Here is an 18,849-nt window from a genome sequence, read left to right as displayed (position 1 = left end):
TGTCAAATGAACATAAATGGCTCAGGTAAAATATGTTTTCCTTGTAAATGATTTTACTAATAAATAAAAAATGTCTAATTATCTACCTTATTGGTATACAACATTGCACAAACACACACAACACACATGTACACAACTAACAGTGATTAAAGTTTTCTGATTGTTTGTTTTGATTTTCAATATTGCAGGTTCTGGAAGTTGACAATGATAGCCAAGAAGTCTGCCTGTCTTTCATGAAGTCTAAGGGTTCCTTGTACATGTGGCCAGATGTTCAGATGAATCTTGGGAGCCAACGCATATATAGCATTATAGAAGTTTTGCCAGACTCAGTATTGTCTGCAATTAAGAGCACAAACAGGAGGAAAATTTTTGTGTTTAAGTGAAGCAATTTTCTTAAGCTAGTTTTTTGTGCATATGACAAACAATTAAAGTGAAAGCCTTATGTGCAAGTGAACTGCACCTGAATAAAGCTGTCAGTTTTTAGTTGAATTGTTACAGTTATTAATTGTTGCTTTTTAAAGTTCCTAGAAGTTAAATTTTGACCAGCAAACCAAGTTTGATATTATTTTAATTTTTATTAAGTTGGGTGTTGCGCAGCTTTTAACAATATATCAGTCATATCCAACCAGTTAGTTGGTGCACCTTCCAGGGCAGGCTTAGACCAAACTAAGCAGGTTACAAGTACTGAAATCATTTCAGCAAGGGGTTTGGGGCCGCTAAGAATAATAAATTAAAATAGTTAAATAACAAATCGGTAACTGATAAAGCGATCACAAACATCAAATCACACTTTGCTTTTCCCTCATCATCAATTTTGCATACCGTATTTTCTCGACTATAAGACGGGGAAATTGGGTCCCGATTTTTACCCCAAAAGTAGGGGACCCGTCTTATAAGCGAGTCGATAAAATATTAAAAAAAGATTCAAGTCAAAATCAGTAAATTTTTACACAGTGTATTCGTCTATCCAGTATATCGTCTGCTGATACAAGTATGGGGCAATTAAGTAAACAACAACACGAAATCTCTTCACCGCGCGTGCTCTGACGTCACACAGTGTACCGTTATATCTGATTTTTTTCTCATGGCGCGTGTCAGTATAATTAGTTTGACAGATATATCAAATCAATAAATTGGAATCTTAATATGATGTAGGTACCTAACTGTAAATTTGATTAAGCAAACAAATGACAATGCGAATATGAATCCTTTATGTTCGTCGCCAATCAAGGGACAATATTGCCTAAAGCATTATTGCTAAACAAACACCTATTCATGCCTCGGCTTTTCGCAGTTATGTTATTGAAGCCATTTATTTTGCCGAAGAACTTCATTGGTGTCTTCAATAAAAAAATAAACTAAAACAAACATATGTTGTTATTGATTAATTATTAAAATTCCGATAAGTAACGACCTGCAAACTTAATAAACGCGTAACCATGTACTTATTTTTAACCTACCTCCAAATAGAGAGCTCACACGCCATTTTCTTTGAGTAAAACAAAAACAGTTACCGCGAAAGTCGATAATTGTCCGTTGAGCTTGAACATTTTTACACATTAGGAAGAATTTTAGCATTTTAGATTTGCTTAAAAATTGACCCCGTCTTATAAGCGAGTCGAAACAAAAAGCACCAGATTTCATGGGCAAAGTTAGGGGGTCGTCTTATAAGCGAATCGCCTTATAGTCGAGAAAATACGGTATGCAAGTTAACATATATGGCATAAAGGGTGACTATTCACTAATTTTTCTAGCCAATTCAATTTAAACTTGCTTCTACAAATGAATTCAATACTATCTGTGGTGTTTCCGTGACCTCATCCACTTGGTTTAAAATATTTTCCATTCTATCATAAAATACAAAAAGTATTAAGATTTTTCTAATTTTCAAATTTTTTTGGCAAGAAGCCATTATTTTGGCTTCTCAGTATAACAAACGATTTTATTGGACTGCAGATTGAAGGCTTGGACCAATGAGAAGATGTGTATGAATGACCATTGTGCTACATGTAGATGTATTTCAGGCTCGAAGAGGAACCCAGTATCAACAAAACTCATGAAATTAATTACAGATGATCCTTAGCAAAGTATAAGAAGTATATATACCAGTAAACCGATTTTCGGTGACCACATTAGTTTATCAACAGTACTCATCGATGTTATATTCAAACCTGAGGGAATTACCTTTGTGTAGTATGTACAACGTTGTGATGATATGGCAGACATTGGTGTTAAACAATCAGTTTCAACGGAAACCTGGCCATCTGTTTTTTCTACTGGTTCAGATAGATTGAGTGAAGATTTGGCTGTGTTTATATCTGAAAAAGAAATTGTTTTTTCACCATTCTCGACTTTCCAATAGACCATAATCCTTTGCGGCATGGTGACTTCCGGTTTATTTCCGGGTTATGACGAAGTACAATAACAGCGATAAATACGGACAAATTATCATTCCAGGTTTGTTATAATTTATTTATTTTTATTAGATTTGTCATTTTAATGAGTTTATATTACATTATTGTGATATTATTTGAATGTCATGAGCTATAAATCGCTTGACTGTTTACTTGGACAGTTAGTTCTGGTGGGTGGGGTAGATGGTTCAGAAAAGACTGCAGTTACTATTCTTATTGGAGTGTTATAAACAACAAATTCTCATCTATTCTAAAACATTTGTTTTGAAAATTAACACAAATAATACATTAGTCTGTTTTACTATCTGACAGTCATAATCTAATGAGGAATCTGTATGTACATTACCAGGTATAACTAATAGTCTTATGAATGAACATAAATAAATCATCATCAATATAAATTCTGATATTTATACTGATGTGTGTATTTTATTACTATGTAATAAACATTTTACTTAGAGTAATTATGTCATGCTGTCACCTGTGTAGTCTTCTAAATGATTTGTTATTTTCAAATATTATGATGCAGTGTTCTCAATAAGAACCGGCTGCCGGCCAAAATGGACATTTCAAATGGCAATAGGGCCGGTTCAAATTTGGAAAACTAAATGAATCTTCAGTAGAATAAGTAGAAGCTGGTCGGTTACTTTACTATTTGAGACGGTTCAACCGAAACTTATTGAGAACCCTGTGATGGCCACCGGACTAGTCGCATACCCCCAGGCCTGGAATTAAATCGGGTTCCAGATTGTCTTAAAACCCATTCATAAAAAAGTCTGAGAGTAACTTACTTTTTTATAAAAATATGCTTTTTATGTTCCATTCCTTTCTTTACAGATATGATTCAAATATGCTGATGTTACCTTCTGAGGTCATTACTTTCAATGAAGAACATCACTACAATTGGTTGGGCTGCTAGATTGGTAGCAACGTGATGGACAGCTAGTACCTAACATGCTATTGTTGGTTTGGCATCTATTGCTTACTGGGCCGCTATATTGGATGGACCATACGTGTTGGTTGAACAATTATAAATGGTTGGACTGGAAGTGTTGGTTGGACCACCAGTGTTGTTTGGACTGCTTGTTGGACAGAATGTGTGATAGACAACTAGTGTTATTTGAATCACTGTTGGGTCATATTGGTTTGATTCCCATTGCTAGTACTTGTTGGATCTCTTTTGTTGGTTGAACTGTTGTTTTTTGACTGTTATTATTGATATTCATACATTGTATAATATGTTAAGTGCTTAGTATTCAACACTTATTATTATTATTGTTATCATAAGAAATATTATTATTCAAAAATCATATAAATATATAAAATTAAATATTTTTTTATGTCCTTGTACTTTAGTTATGTTTTACATTTACAATGTGCATCATAATGTTTTATTATATGAACAACTATTTTTATAGATATTTAAATAAACATTAATTCTGTACAACTATTTTTTGTTTCTTTTGCTACAATTTGTATGATAGTGTCAGACATTTTCTACAGAAATGATAAATTTGTCATAAAAAAGCACAGCAAAAAATCAGAGCTCATGGTAACTTCTTTAAATGCTGATTCTCATCAAAATGAATAAGTTGAATTGCATCATTGAATGTATGATTCTTCATTAAATTTGATGAGATCTCCTGCCAATTGACCTTTATGGACATGCACCTTTAAAACTGCAATCTTACAGATTAACTGATTTTGATATCATTGCCTTCAATTCAGTCAGTCATATAAGATGATTCACAAAATAACAGATCTCAGTTGTTTGAAACACTGTCAAAAGACTCCATTTTCTTAAAGCGTTAGAAACGCTTTTTAACCATAAATATATCCATTTTCAAACAAAGATACGTACAAATGTTAAGATCAAGATAATTCTGTAAAAATGTTTTCTGATCTTCCATCAGCAATCTTATATCACTGGTTTTCAGACATTTTTTTGTCAAAATGGTCAGTCTGAGAATGCAGCTTTAAACTTGAGCACTGTATTTACAATGATGAACAATTTTAGTTATGAAAATTAAAATAAATAGGAGCAGATGTATTGAATCATTCAAGTCTTGAAATATTATGCATGATCTTGCTGGACATGGGCCTATTGTTTCTGGAAATTTGCATGTGTACCAAGTTTCATTTAAATCTCCAGGCTGTTTGAATTTGGGCCAAGAAAATATTCGGCTTACAGTACTGCGCTAACGACACCTAGGCTTATTGACTATAACAATACTAAAGTAACATGATAGGAAAAAGCTCGAACCAAGGGCTGCCAGAAAAAGCACGGTGCTCCAACAAATTAAGTTAACCGGGTGGCTAGTTATTGCCCACAAATGTTAACTCGATTTTATGTCTTTTTAATATTAACCATGGGAGTTTACACAGTCATTGGAATAAAAAGATCATAGACAATCATATTAATAACAACGGTATTTTTTACAATTTAATAATAACATTAAACATGATATAATTCAATAACAATAAATTGTCCTTGGTATGCAATAATCCCTTTAAAGGTTCAGTTGCCAAGGGTTAAAAAACCACATCTTGCTTCTTTTTGAAAAATCTCTTGTTCGACTGTTATCGGCTATAAAGTGTTGTTTCACATCCTGTGTCATAATTTTAAGTTCTAAATGTCTACTTTTTGTACCAAACATTTAAATTTATGTCACTTGTGTGCATTTCTTTAGTCCTTGCAGTCAAGGAAAGTTTTCATTTATATTGACACACTTCATTTATTTTATCTCTGTTCTTGAACCGATTCCGTCTCTTGTGTTTTGCACAAATTTTTCTTGTATAACCACTGATATAGCAGGTGCTATCAGATCAATGGTATCAACTGCCTACTCCTGTTGAGCATCAACTTGGCGGAATCAAACATCCAGAATGTACATCTCTGAAATAAAATAAATAGTTTTATCATCATCCAACTTAGCCAGAAAAAATATAAAAGACTCTGTTAAAGCTGCACTCTCACAGATATACCGTTTTGACAACTTTTTTTATTTGTTGTCTTGGAAAGAGGCAATTTCTGCGTAAATATCTGCAAACCAGTGATATAAGCCTGCTGACAAAAAAAATTAGATCACCGATTTTCATATCTCCATATCTCCATTTAAAAATTATTATTTTATAGCTAATTTTAAAAGCGTTACTAACGGTTTAAGAAAAATGCATTAAAAATTATTTTATTTACTTAAAAATGAAAATCTGCGATCCAATGTTTTGTCAGCAGTCTTATATCACTGGTTTTCTTGCACGTTTGCATAAATTGGCAGTCGAAGACAAAAAAAAACAGTTGTCAAAATGTTTAATCTGTGAGAGTGCAGCTTTAATATCAGTCAGATATTTAAATAGTTACAATTTACTAGTACAATATTAATAAGCTGTTATTTTAAGACCTGCATATTTGTTTACATACAGCACAGCAGTCGGTATTTAAATGCCCTTCTTAATCACATTTAATTTTAAGCTTCATTTATTTGACTGTTTTGAAGTTGCAGAATTTAACAATTTCACACTAATTGCAACATATCATTCATTTAATTTAATAACAAACTAAACAAACCACGATTGAATGCATACTTCATAACAACCAATATGTATTTGAAGTCTTTGAGAACTACTATGAAAGTCTTTACCATTATATTTGTTATTTTACCCCACCCACTTAAATGTGTACTGAAGTTGGGTATAAACGTCGAAAACTTCATTGACATTTACAAAAAACGGTAGATATTTATAGAAGAATGTATAACCTGATGTTCCTAACATGTTTTACTCACCTATCGATCTATTTTGCCAATTATGCTCTTCCTTTCACTCGTATCGATAACTAGGAAATTGAATGCGGAAATAAACCGGAAGTCACCTTTGTCGCAAAGCATTATGGGCTTCTGGAATAAGGCGAATTTAGTAGGATTTGAACTTCAGTATTAATTCATCACCATCATATTCAAAATAATCACACAAGCCATTTTGATCAATCTTTAACTATTTAATCAAAATCAAAAGCCAATTAGACCTGTTATAGGAGTGACAAATACCCCCCCCCACACACACACACATCATGCTGCTTGGATGCGGAATGGTAAAGTTGATAAGGGCCATTACTCCCTAAAACAAAAGATGTCACAGAATGTAACAAATGCCAAAGGCCAAGTTGGAAAGATAGCCATTAGTATATAGGCCTATATGAACAGAAAGCCTTCAGTATCAAAAAATTGTTTTCATGACAACTTTCCCTAACATCCAAAGCAGTTTGAAAATATTGATCACAGTTTATTGAATGAAACCTGGTACAATACACTTAAACCTATCTGTAGATCTGGCATGTTTTGGATTTCTGATGTTAAAAAAAAAAAATCTAGTTATTATTGTTTAAATTGTATTCACATATCCTTTCGAAACCGCTACCGTACATCGACGCGCTACCGTAGCCGCCTAATGCAGGCCAATTTTTCAAGGGTGCTGGTTACCGCTACTGTTTTACTGTAAAAATACTGTAGATGACTGAAACGTACCGAAATAGTAGATACGTTCAGTTCCACAGCCACAAAATGCACATTTTCCACAAATTTGTGGTACGTTTTTCATTAAAATAAGAAGGATTGTGAATTTTAAAAACAGCATTAGTACGCTATGGTACTTTGTCGTAGAAACAGTCACTACACTATGGAATTCCTTTCAAATATAATAACCATGCAAAAATAAGCAACGGTATTTCTTTAAAAATCGTCATTCAACATTATTCGGATCTGGCTTTCGTAAACTTGATTTAATAAAACAGCATGCTTATGTTTTTCCTCTTGTATCAAGAGTATGCTGTGGTATCACTATTAAATTTAAGAAATGAGCAAAACTGCGCAGTGGTATTATTGTGAGATTTGTTTTACGGACTGTGTGTTAACTTCGATAAGGTAGACATTTCATGATTGAATTAAACTAAAATCAGTCACTTAAGTGCACTTTGGTAGCGTTCTTGAATCTAGAAGTACGCAAAACTACGCAGCGTTATTTTCTGTATAAACATAATTACGTAATCAACATAACACAACCCATTTCAAAGGCGACGTTGCCTTTGAAGGTCATTTAACACTAGTTACGATCCCTTTAAAAACTGTTGAAATATAAGCTATAACTTTCTCATAAACCCAACCGGACATCTATTACCTGATCGCTACATGTATAAAGTTATCATGGAAACTAGGGCTTCTAAAAACCGGCAATTTGCTGGTCTGGACCGATTTTGACCAAACCAGACCGATTTCAGTTTCAAAAAGTTTTTAAAAAATCGGTCCGAAATTTTCTCTTTTTTTTTGGTAATTTCGGTCCAAAATGACTAAGTCAGTAAAAGATGTAGAAATTGTAATACACAAACATTCATGGGTCATTCACACATTCAAAACTACATCCAATAGGTCATAAAAGTGTCTTGGTTACCATGAGACCAATGTAACCTGAGCTGCTTTTTCCGCTACGCTGATCACTCTATAGCCTATCTGTTAATTAGCAGACGCTTGCAATCGGTCCAATCACGTGTTTTGGTATAAGCAGAAGACTCAATTAAACAATCTATGTGTTAATTATCTGCTTGCAGCTTTCCTGATTAAGTTTTAAAATCGGTCCATATTTTCACATGGCAATATGCTATGTCGTCGTCGATCATTACATGATATCCATGAGTCCGCCGCTTACGTCATATTTATTCGCAGTAATGAAAATATCGTTGTCGATATCACACTTAAAGCTTGTTGCCCCAACTATAAATCTAGATATATACTATTATTCAAGATTATCAGTTGAATGTCAAGCATTAAGCAAATCAATCATAATACTGTTTCACTTTTTGTCGTCTGACCGCCTCCCGACAGCCACAGTTAATTACGATCGCAGTCTTTCTTGTTAGAAACGCCGCAGAACTCGATGAGAATCTCATTTGAATTAAACTTGTATCAATGACTGTACAAATCAGCTATGCTGGCTCTAGAGCCCTCTTACGAATTGCCACATCGCAAAAAATATTGACAGAATAGACGTCGCGAAAATGTATGACATTTCTATAAAATCGGACTATTGAACAGGTCTTTCTTTTTTTTTTTTTGGGGGGGGGGGGGGGGGGTCGCCAGGTCCGGACTGATTGAGGTTCCAAAGTTTTAGAAGCCCTGATGGAAACCATAGTGACTGCAAATATATCAACAGAACATCCATTACCAAATAGCTGTCACAGTTGCCATGAAAACCACTGCAATAGACAATAAATCAACCAGACCAATATCACAAGGTCGCATCAAGGTTACATTGCAACCACAGTGATCCCTGTTATGGAAGTTGTATGGGAAAGCAGCATGCCTTAATACAACATACATCAATACATATCTGTCGAAGCAATGATCAAATGTCACCATTCAAGAATCGTTGGTGCTCCATACAAGCCCACAAAAAGGATTTAAAATTTTCATGTGCCATAGGGTATCTCAGGACTTAAGTCGAAAGGTAGAAGTTACTATGGGTTGACTTAAACAGTTGCAAAGAACTGAAGAGAAAACATCACAGGACGAAATCATGTTGTATTTGCCAACAAGTTTAAAACATCAGTTCCCCTGGCATATGGAAAAAATCTACACATTCGTTCACGCATTTAACACTGGAAGGAAATATTGGTCAATATCAAAATCAGTCCACGAAAAGGGATGGCAAAGTTAGGATGCTCAGCAGAGGGGAACACATGGCTTGAAATATCTCGGACCGGAAGCTTATGTCCACTGCATGGGAATAATCAGAACATGTTTGCAACCCGATGACATGTTTCAATCCTATAATAAATAGCCGACAGAACAAGGTTTTGAGGGAAGAAGAAAATACAAAAGGAAAGTGGGAAAAAGCATGCATCCAATTCAGCAAGTTATATTTTAATTAAAAAAGAACATGGGTGTTGTAGACAGTCATGACCATCTCAACATTAACAGTGTACAAACACAAAGCGCTCGTTTTGGACCTAATTTGTGTGGTTTGCTGTGGAAATCTAGCTTATGATTCATCATGTATAAAGCGTCAACCCTCCTGCTACTTATAAGCTGTTTGAGAGAATGGTAATACCTTTTTTACAGTATATTACAAACATGCTGTAGAATGTTAAATCGTAACCATAATCACGTTTAATAACATATTGATCGTTGCATGTACCACCAAAATGAAACATGAACAACATCTTTTTAAATCAATCAGCTGTTTAATGTTTATGTTTCTGTTTTCAGGTTGCACAACAACTTTTCGGTGGGAATAGCACACGTATAAGGAAATTCAAACAAATGAGCGCCATTTTTTAACTTGTCTTCTTTGGCAATGTGCAGTGCAGAGTCAGCTTGCACAAGTATAATTCTAATGTTTATAAAATAAAACTCAAATGAAATGTTATTTTATTTAAGGGAATGTTTTATTTCGTATCATGGCATTACCTCTAGGAAAGGCCGAATGGAGGTAAAGTCCAACAAGACTATGTCTCCAGAAACACTGAGGAACGGAAAACAACTCAAATACTTATGTACATGACATTGTGTTCTTTGTTGATAGAGAAAAAAATATTATCATTATTGATTATCGTCATGTTTGATTTTATCCCTATGTATTCCCCAAGTTCCTTTGATGTAAATAAATTAATGAAATTCAATCCATGATCTATACTTTTTATAACCTTGATGTATGAATGAATTGTGAATCTGTACTTGGATTTTAGTCCTATAAGTATACATTTATATGGGAAATAAATGAGCATGTGTGTAAAATATCATGATAGAGAATTGTTATCTTAATTCCTTTCTGATTTATTTGATAAAAAATCCATATTGTTTTGTAATCGCTCAATGCATGTGTAAATACTAAAAGAAACAAAAATATGTATAATATAATGAAAACTACAAGGGCAAACCCATTAGTTGAACAGTAAAAAATAGGCCCTGTTTAGGGGTACACGTCAAGGACCCAAACAAAAACAACGAACTAGAGACACAAACATTTTACACCACTTCTTAAATAATAAGTTTCACCTTTTGTTTTACTACTGAATTTTATTTGGAATGACATGTGCCTCGAAAACTGTGATAATGTGATGTCTGCATTAAAATTAAGCACGGCTAATATAGCGTATTTATACATACATGGTTTAGTCACACATGGCATTCCAGAGAGTGTTTATGTGGATTTCTTCAATTTACTCAGATTCAAGCACACACATGCATAAATTGATAAAAAACATTTCGCAACATTGCCTTACAAACATATTTTAAAGCATTATACCAGTGTTCGACTCTAACGGGGTCCCGGGATCCCGAGGACACCAGTTTTTCAGGAGGGACACCTGAACTTCGAAGTCCGGTATTCCGTCGGGACACTTTAAATTTCTGACTGATAAACGCTAAATATCAATAAATAAGTAGCATTTAATTAATTTATAACCTAAATTCGGGCTCCCTAAATTTCTTGACAGCACATGTCAAAACAATATTATTAATTATCATTATCGGACTCATCAAAGCGAAAGTATAGCTGACTATTTGACTATAGTTACGTCATGAATCTATAAATAAACAGGTCATTTCACAGGCGCATGCAGGTTAACGCTTCCGTTTTGTTGTTTACATTTTAAACAAGGTCAGAGCTGACAGAGATTTATTATCGGTAAAATACTTATGTGGAATTGTTTTGCTTATGTGTCAGAACCGCCCAAAAAGATGCCAACTCTGATGATACCTTTTATATAATATGATGCGACCTTTGAGTATTTACAGTAACATTTACGACACAAAAGAACTGCATCCTACATTCAGCATTCTTTGTTAATTGGCATTCAACTTATCAATATTCTTTGTTAATTTTAAAGACATATATTTTATGCCTTGATAAAAAATAATAGAAATAAAATTTGCAGGGTTTTATTCATTAATTCAATAAATTTATAAAATTTTATGACTTTTTGGCGCGAAAATTAACATGTATACACAATTTTTGGTCGTCTGCTCTTCCAGTATGCATGCACTACGACTGTTGGGCAGTCTGATTGATTTATCAACAGCTCTACTAAATATTGATTGGAGTTTTCACAAGCCAGATGTAATATTCCTACAGTTTCTTAATGAAAAGCACCGACATTTGACAAGACCCTGAATCATGATGTATTTTATGCGTTTTTTCCAAAAATCTAAAAATAGTAACAACATCAAGTTTTTGTTTACATTGTATCCATCTCTGTTTTTGACTGAAAACAAAAGGGACTTAGACATTCTCCCGCGTTTGAACCCAATCTACCAACTTAGAGACCAAAATATACCTCACTGCCATTCAGTACTACTAACCTGTCATTACATGCTGCTGAAAACATGTATAATAATTATGGTGGTTTATACTTGCATTACAAATTGAAAAGTAAAAGGATGTTGAATTTAATATTAAAACAGGCTCAACAATGAAAAAATGTAAAAAGTGGAAGGGACTCCTAATTTCAGGAAGGGACACCTGATTTCAAATGTTGGTGTCCCTTCGGGATCCCTTGGAAAAAATGGTTAGTGTCGACCCCTGATTATACTTTTGAAAGATTTTGGAAAACCTGTTTCTACTACTGTTGTACAAAATTGCTGTTTTAGAAATATCAAATACTAGCCGTAGCGTATTTATGAGGAAAACAACAGACATTAATATCGAGTTACTACATAAGTTAAAACTGCCATAGTGTATCTATGCACGCACACGTGGTATAATTTCAAGATTGATCATAACATTAAACGTCTCCGGAATTTTGAAATACATATACATGAAATGTTTGTAATAGAACTACCAGAGTGTATTAATGCATAATATTATCCTTTATGTACTTTACATAAAAAGAACCAATTCCTATCTACAAAACTCGCCTAAAGTAGTTTTATAAACATTAAAAAGTAGCCAATACTGAAGATGAAAATTACCACAATCTACATATCACAGGATTACCATTGCCCTGTTTTGCAATTGTGCATTTACCTACTGATGATCGTCTTCAATTAAATTACTACAACACACGTCTACGGTTATTCCTACATTTGTTCAAAATTCATCATATCATCATATTAATGAGAGTTTTGTATTTTTCTGAAGTCAACCAGAGCGTAGTTATGCTGATATGTCATATTTATTTAAAAGTGAATATTTTAATTGCCGTTACATAATAAAAACAATAAAATGCATTTTATTATATTAATATGTCTATAAAAGGGTTTAAGTAAAAGGAACAAGAGCGGTCACAGACAGCTATATCCCCCGCCTCATGGGGCATTTTTTGTAACGAAAGCCAATCAATGGTAAGGGTAGTTTCTCAGGAACATAAGAAATGCGTTAAATTAAGAAAGGGCAATAACTCTTTCAAAAAAGGTCAAATTGCAAAAACCTGACAATATGCGTTGCATCACTATATAGTCATTAATCTGTGAAAGTTTGGTAGAAATCCCATAAAAAAACTTTAGAGCAGTTGCGAAGAAACTAATTTTAAATGTAAAAAAAGCAAAGGGCAATAACTCTTTCAAAAATGGTCATATTGCAAAAGCCCGACAATATGCGCTTCTTCACTTTATGATCATCAATTTGTGAAAGTTTGGTAGAAATCGAAAGAAAAACGTCAGAGCAGTTGCGAAAAAAACAATTTTAAATGTGAAATAAGCAAAGGGCAATAACTCAAAAACAGTCCAATCGGGAAAGCCCGACAATATGCGCTGCTTCACTTTATGATAATCAATCTGTGAAAGTTTGGTAGAAATCGCATGAAAAACGTAAGAGGAGATGCAAAGAAATGAATGTGGGCCGGACGGATGCACACACACACACACACACACACGGACACACACACACACGGAATCGCGCCTACCATTACTATATATACTTGAAAAGGCGAGGGATAAAAATGTACATTTTCACTAGAACATTATCTAATTAGGGATAATGTATATGTTACTAATTAGTGAAATGCAAACTTGATTAATAAGGGTGTTATATTATATAATTTTATGTACTACAGGGCTCTCGCGAGGGGGCGACTTGGGCGAAGTGGTCACCTAAAATTCCCAGACTTCGCCCATTTGTATCATCCAAGCGACATTGACTTCGCCGAAAAAATTAGCACATTGTAAATCTGTCAATCAACGAGTATTTGACCACTGTCACATTAGTCAAAACACGCAATTAGCCATTCATTAAATTAGGTAATCTCCTAATCTGATAATTGGGCCGTGCCATCCAATTACCAAAACATCGCCAGTAGACGGAGCTATTGATGGTCAACCAATCAGAATGTACATTGAGAAGTCCCTGATGAAATGATATAAGTTCGTTTTAATCAGATTGAAAAGGCGACATAATTATGAAAAATCTTGTCAAGCATTAAAGAATTTAAAAAGTAATTGATATATGCATTGAACAAACAATGCAAGACATTTTAAACATTGTTGTTTTTGAAGCTGACGGTCATAGCCATCTCGGGCCATCTTGGTGGCGCTAAGAAAATCAATAACATGACGTATCAACAAATATTTCATTGGTTTTAGTGAAATGTTCATGATAAAATGAAATGATAAAAAAATTCTTCTTTTTTTGCTTTATGTAGTGTTTACTTACAGTATTTTTCTCCTGTTAATGACTTAAAAATCGGCGAGATCGCCATTTTGTCAAAACAATTTTCCAAGTAAATTTCTCAACCTCCCATTATGTTTTAGTAAAAATTTCATCAAGAACAGTGATTTAAATGTCATTTGGTTCTTAAATGTCAGTATATTGAAAATTATTTAGCCAGAGACAAATGTATATATAACAGCATAGCTGAATGTGACATTCGTACCCATCCTAAACGTACCAAAATAAGATTCGCCCCCCTACTATATTGACAGTTCATTTATAAGGTCATTTTGATTGTTTCAAATCCTTAGCTGTCTTGGTATTTGATTCATTTTAGATTCTATTTGGAGATAAACTATGTGACATTGACAAATACACTTTTGCTGAGCAAAAAATGATACATTGTGAACATTTTGTATAGTTAAAGCAATTAATTTGAATGTGAATATAAACTTAGGTGTGTGGTATGGCATAGTTTTTGTATCAGGTGTTACGATAAGTATCACTTCTCCCTAAAGTCTCCCCACTTCTCCCTAAATTGACAGAAGGGAGAAGTCACTTTTCCCAAAAATTTCAGCCTAGTGAGAGCCCTGTACTATATAATGTTTGTAATTAATTTCTTTAATTGTGTTAGAAATTTGTACTGTTTCGAAATTGATAAACATTTTACCTAATTGCTAACGCTTTTTAAATGGGAGATTTAAGCCTCTGCTTTGAGCAAAACATGTACAAGATTAAAAAAATAAGCGGTATTCCCACGCTGTACGATAGCTGTAATCAGAAGCCGAAAATTTTAGTACGCTTTTCACCGCTGCGGTACTTCGCCAGTGTATGATAGAGGTAATGGAGACACCCGAATTTAGGGTCTGCATTAGGCGGCTATGGTAGCGGAAAGGATATAATGAAAATAAGATGGATATTTAAGTGTTTAGTTGTTTATATGTTAATAATATGGATGCTCCCCATACGCCCTTTTCTATGAAAAGGCAGAACTTGTAATACAATGTGCAGGTAGTAAGTAAATTGTTGTAGCATTATTATACTAGGTTGGAAAAATTCATAACATGGAAAGATATGGGCAGGTTTGAGAAATAAATATAAAGGTAATTAACAAGAAATGACACAAGAGGGCCATGATGGCCCTAGATCGCTCACCTGTAAAATGCTCTGAACTGTTGGGCAGGGATAAATTTGACACAAGGGTCAGGATTTGAAGAAAACTTTATAGAAGTCTACTATAAGCAGTTAACCTCTTCCAAGACTTGTAGGTAGCCTGGCAGTGTATTAATTAAGTAGTTTTTAGGCTGTTGCCCCCCAGGCCTGCAGACTTTTATAACCATATCTCGGAAATCACATCGGCAGATCGACATAACATTGTTAACTTTTGGCGAATTAATGTGCGCACGGGATTCAAACAAACTCCAGCGTGAATCGAACTATGGTGGTCAATGACCTAATTTACATTAACATTTACATCGACAACATCTAGTAAGCAATCTGCTCTAATAGCTTCGGACTGCGTTCTGCATATTAATTACCTTGTTAAAAGTAGCGTTATAATGAGTTTCCAATCCATGTTGTGTGGTTAATTATAGTTTGAATAAGCTGTGTTTTGTGTAATATAACGCAATTAAAATTATACAAAAAGCAATTATTCAGGGATTATTATTTTATCAGGGAGTAACAGAACGCAATATAAAAAGCAGAATCCGCAAATAAAAATAAATTTACACTTTAATTGCACGCTGACAGTTGATTACGATACATCTAACAATTTGATTCATTAATACAATAAAACATGGATAATAAATGAATTATACGCGTAAGAGAAGATTTTCTGTATAAAAAACAAATTGTCGACAATCAGCATGGAACTGCAATACTCTGATACTAGTGTGTCAAAAGGTTATGTGTAAGTAGACCTTGAGCAGTTTTTATGTTTATGTATGGGTCCTTCTGAGCTATTGAGTAATATTATTTTTTTTTTATAAAAATGCTTGTAAAATTGCAATTATACTTGGAATATAAATAAATAACATTTGTGTTTTCAAAACTTATATCAAGGATATAGAAAACGATAACTAAAATGTCCTGTTTATTAGGAATAATTTTTAAACTTTAAATATTTGTTAAAAAACGACGATTTTGGGGACGTTATTTGTGACATTTTCGAGTGCTATCTTGCAAACTGTAAAAAAAAAGTAAATATTGCTTCATAATTACGGCAATTAGAAACAAACAATACAACAATAAAGTATGTGTATAAATACGCAAATAGTTTGATTAAATCAGTTTGTTTTCTTGTATTTCTGTCCCGATAAACAAGTGCATTAGGACGTTACTATGTCGGTCCATTTTTTTGCATGAAAACATTGGAATCTCGATACGTCCATGCATATAATGTTGTGTGATGTGAGCGGTCTTTTACAAGAAGAAACACTGGTTTCGCGATATTTATGCGTTGCACCTGAATCTGATGATCAGAAGCGCCACTATAAACTTTTATTCACAAAGTTTAATGTGTCGGTCCAACCTATAACGTCCGGTTATTTATCATTAAATACAAAACTACGTAATTTTATAAACATGTTATACTTCTGAAACGCAGTGTTGTGTACTACGTCATCAATTGTGGGCCCCGGTGTACACAACGAAAATTAGCATGGATGCAAATGAGGTAAGTTGGTGTCGGTCCATCATGTTCTTGAGCGCATAACGGGCATAGTAGAAACCGAAAATGATTGTCATATTGTGTTTCTACTGTATTCATGTATTGGGGTGATTTATTAACCTCCTTATACATGACAAATGACAATGTGTTGGATTTTCGATGTTTTCACTCGGCATACTGGGGGCCTCCCGATAGTTATCGTCTGTATTGAGCATGCTCGTTACGTTTGGACCATTATTTTGGTTTTCCCGTTACACGTGGACAACGCTATGCATTGAGTCTACACTGCCAATGTAACGTCCACATACTATATTATCATTCTTGCATTGTATTATAGTTTACAATCACCATCTTATTGGTAAAAAACACTTCATGTTTCACATAATGTATCTGTACAGACAGTGTATTGAGAGAATGTCGTTGAAGTACATGAAACACTTGAATATCACAGACGTTATTTTGGACAATGATTTTTTGTTTTTTTGTTACGTCAACCCATAACATCTATACATACAGATCTACATTCCGAATGTATCTGATAGAATATTGTTTCATTACTTGCAAGATGTGTTACATTTGATTTGATGATCAAGTAAATGAGACAAACCAGATCCGAAGTAATATTATAGAGGAATAAAACTGTTTTCATGTATGGACGTTACTTCTACACCTAAACTGTATGTCAATGTGTTCTACATAACGTCCAAATAGATTTTGATTATATCTATAAACAATCTTGTGCTAAAACTTGTATGAATGAATAATATGTATGTTTATTTAAGAAATATGATTGCACATGAAACATTTAAGTTGAATAAAACAGAATTCATATAAATAACAACATTTGTGTACGGACGTTAAATTTGACATGATATTAGTGTCGTAAGCTTATTGACGACTGATCCGTGTTGACATGACGTCGAAAAACGCTGTCTCATATTGTCTCATTCAATTGTCTCAGTCTGTCCATATTATAAATAATTATATATATATACAGGTTGAATTTCAACTTGGGTGGATTCGTGGAAGTTGCCTTGCCATGCAGTAAAAACAGAAAACTGTTTGTAGCAGAGGTATACACTTAAAACAAAGTTGTCTCTTGCTTTGAACGAATTCTTTATTTTGTTCTTGTTAATAGTTATTGTTCACATTATATGTTTGTGTTTGAAACATTGTTATGTTACAGAACTTTCCATTTATTCTTGGATTCACAAACATTGATAGGAAGCGGTAGGTCCCGTGTTCGATCCGGCCGGAGGGCGGTCTCTATTCATTTCCGAACACCGCTTCATTGGACAGGATGTCATTCATGTTGATTTTCATGATAATCATACTCATCGGCCCTATATGACCTACAATGTCCAGTGTTTTTCCTGCCTATCAACTCCATTCTGAAGTAAATTTTGTTTTAACCCACCAAAACTCTTTTCCAATCATAAGATGAATTTATTGTATAAAACACCTAAATCCAGACATAGTCGTATGATGTACATGTAACATACCTTTTATAGTAAATAAAGGGATACATGTAGTTATACTTAGCTCTAACAATCCATGATGATGATGATGATGATGATCTACCTATCCATGGTGATGATGATATCATGATGACTGCCTTTTTCATTCAGCAATAGTATGATGATGTCAACAAACAAACCAGAATGCTTCAAATGCTGTTACAATACTAACAGACAGGTGCAGCACCCTTAGTTGAATACCATTTGTTGCTTTTCTGATGCTGATGCTGATGATAATGATGATGATGATGATGATGATGATGATGATGATGATGATGATGATGATTGGTATAATGTCCAATAAAGGCATGCAGGTGCAACAGTCATATCATGAGTGTTGCTTTACAATTGATGATGATGAAATCAGAAGTTGATGATGAATGACTGCCTCCTTCCATTCAGCTATTTTATATTGTTGTCAACAAACACACCAGAATGCTACAACTGCTGTAACAGTACTAAAAGACATGTGCAGGAGCTGTATTCACACAAAATCTTAAACTTAAGTCAAAATTTCAAATGCAGACTTCTCTATTACTAACTATACGACTTCAATGAAACTTTTCATGACAAGTTTCATTGAAGTATAACTGAAAATGAATTAGAAATCTGC

General features: G+C 33.8%; 1 protein-coding gene and 1 long non-coding RNA gene across 2 annotated transcripts in view; both read right to left on the bottom strand.

Annotated features, from left to right (window-relative positions):
- Positions 1-18,849, bottom strand: part of LOC128234283 (uncharacterized) — a 124,700-nt gene that overhangs the window by 94,124 nt on the left and 11,727 nt on the right. The window contains exon 4 of the mRNA XM_052948443.1: positions 2,185-2,318. Coding sequence (XP_052804403.1) covers positions 2,185-2,318 — 134 coding nt within the window. The remainder of the gene's footprint in view (positions 1-2,184; positions 2,319-18,849) is intronic.
- LOC128234284 (uncharacterized) lies at positions 4,756-6,451 on the bottom strand. The gene is made up of 2 exons (XR_008260920.1): positions 6,200-6,451; positions 4,756-5,310 (listed from the first exon to the last, which is right to left on the bottom strand). It is a non-coding gene; the product is annotated as an uncharacterized LOC128234284 (long non-coding RNA).

Source organism: Mya arenaria, chromosome 5, assembly GCF_026914265.1.
Source record: "Mya arenaria isolate MELC-2E11 chromosome 5, ASM2691426v1".
Taxonomy (NCBI): Eukaryota; Metazoa; Mollusca; class Bivalvia; order Myida; family Myidae; genus Mya; species Mya arenaria.
The sequence above is the reverse complement of the archived record's forward strand: the minus strand, read 5'-3'. Positions and strand labels throughout refer to the sequence as shown.